Below are 3,319 nucleotides of genomic sequence, written 5' to 3'. Positions count from 1 at the left end.
TAATTTTTAATTTTTAATTTTTTAAAACATATATTCAACTTCTTATCTTCTTAATTTTAAAATAATAAAAATTTAAAAATTTAAAAAAATATTTTTTTTAATTTTTAATTTTTATCTCAATTTAACTCGTTATCTCATCTATCTCCTTGCTAAACAAACGAACAAACGAGGCATTAAAGCATCCTCTCCCTCTCTCACATCTCTTTGTCCTACTCTCTACTACTATATAAGAACACTCTTATTAGATTAGTTAAAATTAAAAGACAATTTTGATAAATGTAAGAAAAATTTAACTTTTGACTAATCTATTTACATAAATCTTTACATTAAAATATTTATTTTTTTATTATATAATAATAAAATAATATAAGATGAATTTGATTTTGAATATTCACATCAAATTTCTACATTAGATTATACATTTATTCATTATATGATAATGAATAATTAATAATTTCAAAAATATTTAATTTTTTTTATTTTTAATTTATTTAATTTTATCATATTTTACTATTCTATTATATGTTAATTAATAATCATATTCTTATCAAATTAATATATCATTAAATCAAATTAATATATTAATTGTGATAAAAACATGTGATAAAAAAAATAAAGGAGAAATAATTAATAAAATATGTATTTATTATATAGACAATAACCTTTAAATTTAAAAAAAAAATTTAAAAATTATTATAGCTAAATTTTTAATATTTAAAATTTAATTAATCAAATATAAATATATTTTATTTTTAATAACTAAATACTCGTTAAATTTATCTTTCAGCTAACCAATGAAAGTGTTAAAAGTGTCAAACATCGTTTTCTGGGGGTTGCTTTCTTTTTTACCAACGAGGTCGTGTTGCTTTGGATCCCATACCCCTACCTTACCTCCTTCTCTCTCTCTCCTATCTTTCTCCTTAAATTGGTGGTAAGCCCACGCTCAACCTTGCACCAAGAACGAAAGAAAGAAATATTGCACGTCTCTCTCTTCTCTATCTTTCTTCTTAAATTGGTGGTAAGCCCACGCTCAACCTTGCACCAAGAACGAAACAAAGAAATATTGCACGTTTTAAAGAGAGGCTGATCAGGTCAATCGATCCATCTATTTTTCAAACTCTCCACGGTTTCATATATCCTGATGGAAGTGAGCCTTTTGCCAATTTTCTTGTTCTCCCTAGTTATCCAAAATTCATGGTCTTCTTTTCGTCTATATTAACAATTAACATGGTGTTTGTGGTTAATTTGTGAGTAGGAATACTACAAGAGAAGTCATGTTCCGGCTTTTGGGAGCTGGGATTGGAACGATGACCTTCCATTCACTCAGTGCTTTGAGTCAGCGAGGCAGGCCGGGTTGCTTCGTTATAGCTACTCTGAAGAGCGTGATTTGTATGTGGCTGGTGACTTGTACGAGAATAATGTCGTCACCCCTGCCATGATCGTTGTTCCTCGCCGAAGGGTAAGCTTTAAATCTGCATGCCTTTATCTTTCTCTTTGAAAGTAGTACCATATTCCTTATTTTCCTAGCTAGGAGTTCAATGTTTTGACTAGATATGCAAAACTTGCTCTCTAAAAATGAAAAGTAGTACTGCTCCTACAATTCTAGTAATTAAAAGCTGCGAATTCGCTTTGTATTTCAAGATGGATGATGAAAATCTAGTCTTGTATTGTATAAGAGCATGGGGCTACAAATGTACCATGTACGTACGTACTGGATGTGGAGTTTTACTTTTTGAAATGTTATAGTTTTTGCTTTTCTCTTTTGATCATCTTATCTTTGAGCGTGGAGGTGAATCGTACATGGTTGACCAATACGCCGGGAAAGCTATCAAATCATGAACATTGGTCTGCTTTACAAAACATGTAGAAGGCTAGTTAGGGGTGTGGAAATATTGATACGTGCAAAAACTAGCTACAATCACCCTTGTAGCTAATGGCTTGATCCTCTTTTCATGCATGCCTATTATAAAATAAGTTACCCCTCGATCGTCTCCCCAAAATAGAAGAAATAGTTCAAAAAATTAGAAATGGGACATGTGAAAGAACAGTATCGAGAGAAAAGCTTTCAAATTTTCCCATGCGACATTATGAGGGTAGGAAGGGGACATGTGAAAGAACAGTACCGATCGAGAGAGTGAGAAAAAGAAAACACCCTCTGAAATTAAAAGTGTTTTTAACTTGATTAGTGCATGATCTTGATTAGAAAAAAGGGTGCAATTATATAGCTACATTCTTTTTCCTGAGCTAGGGTAGTTACAAGGATACTGAGTATCATGATTATTGTTGGGTGTGATAATTGCAGACAAAAGTTCGTGAGCCCAAAGAAGACAAAAAGAAAAGCTGGGTCAGTGCTGACGTGGTGGAACCACCTGCAAGTCCCACTCCTTTGCCGAGGCCAACCCCGAAACCTGTGGACGAAGACTTGTACAAAATCTCACCCGAGCTCCTTTATGCAAAACCCAGAAAGGTAGATATTCCTGAACCTGAACTCATCTCAATTTATTTCAATTCATCTCAATTTATCATTATAATTTTTTTAAATTTTAATATAAAATATAATAAATAATTTAATTTTTTTAAATTCTAAAATAATAATAATATTAAAAAATAATATTTTAATAATATTTTATCATCTCAATTTAACTTACTTCAACATCCTAACACAACCGAAATCTTTCCTCCGAAAAAAATAACTAGAAAATTTGCAAGCTTTATGTCCACAAAACTCTGTAACTCGTTTGTATTCTAATATTCACACTTGTTTATGGATATTCTTTTTTGAATGCTATTTTAATCCACCTTTTGTCTTCTTTCAGCAGAAGAGAGGGTTGAGGTTGTTCTTTACAAGCTGCTGCTTGCTGCCTACTTGTGTTGCGTGAAAAGATGCCAGAAGTCAGTCTTAAAGGACTGCCTGCCTGTGTACATATCAGAGACAGAGGATTAATAGAAGATATAGTATTTTAATACTTATGGTGGTGTCTATGTATTTGAGGAATTATTATTTTGATGGATCTTGTCGGAGCTGGTGAATAGTAATTATTATTACTATGATCATTTTATAATTATGGGAAAAAGTCTTATTCCGAAATTAAGGGTCGTTTATATTTTTCTTTACGTCTACCCATCCATTGCTTGGTTTCGATTTTCAACCTTTGGTCTCGTGGGCATAGCCCCTTAGGCTTAAAGGTCGAGAATTAATTAGGGTTGGAAAAGGAGCCATTAAAGGTTAAAAAAGAAACTATATATATCTTGGATATGATCTCATCCAAATAACTTATCTGAATTTGAGAATTGCATTATATATAAACATAAACACAGA

At 31.5% G+C, this 3,319-nt stretch overlaps 1 protein-coding gene across 2 annotated transcripts; it reads left to right on the top strand.

Moving 5' to 3' along the window:
• The first annotated feature begins 878 nt into the window (after positions 1 to 878).
• LOC109020285 lies at positions 879 to 3,102 on the top strand. Of its 2 annotated transcripts, none has more exons than XM_019002715.2 (4): positions 879 to 1,147; positions 1,256 to 1,459; positions 2,303 to 2,467; positions 2,817 to 3,102. In XM_019002715.2, the coding sequence occupies exons 1-4, from the start codon at positions 1,142 to 1,144 to the stop codon at positions 2,877 to 2,879; spliced, it is 438 nt and encodes a 145-aa protein (XP_018858260.1). In that variant the 5' UTR covers positions 879 to 1,141; the 3' UTR covers positions 2,880 to 3,102. The 2 variants fall into 2 exon arrangements, with proteins under 2 accessions (XP_018858260.1, XP_018858261.1); XM_019002716.2 differs by having other exon boundaries at positions 919 to 1,147; positions 2,820 to 3,082.
• Positions 3,103 to 3,319: the final 217 nt, after the last annotated feature.

This window comes from Juglans regia, chromosome 14 (assembly GCF_001411555.2).
Source record: "Juglans regia cultivar Chandler chromosome 14, Walnut 2.0, whole genome shotgun sequence".
Classification (NCBI taxonomy): domain Eukaryota; kingdom Viridiplantae; phylum Streptophyta; class Magnoliopsida; order Fagales; family Juglandaceae; genus Juglans; species Juglans regia.
This window is presented reverse-complemented; position numbering and strand designations above follow the sequence as displayed.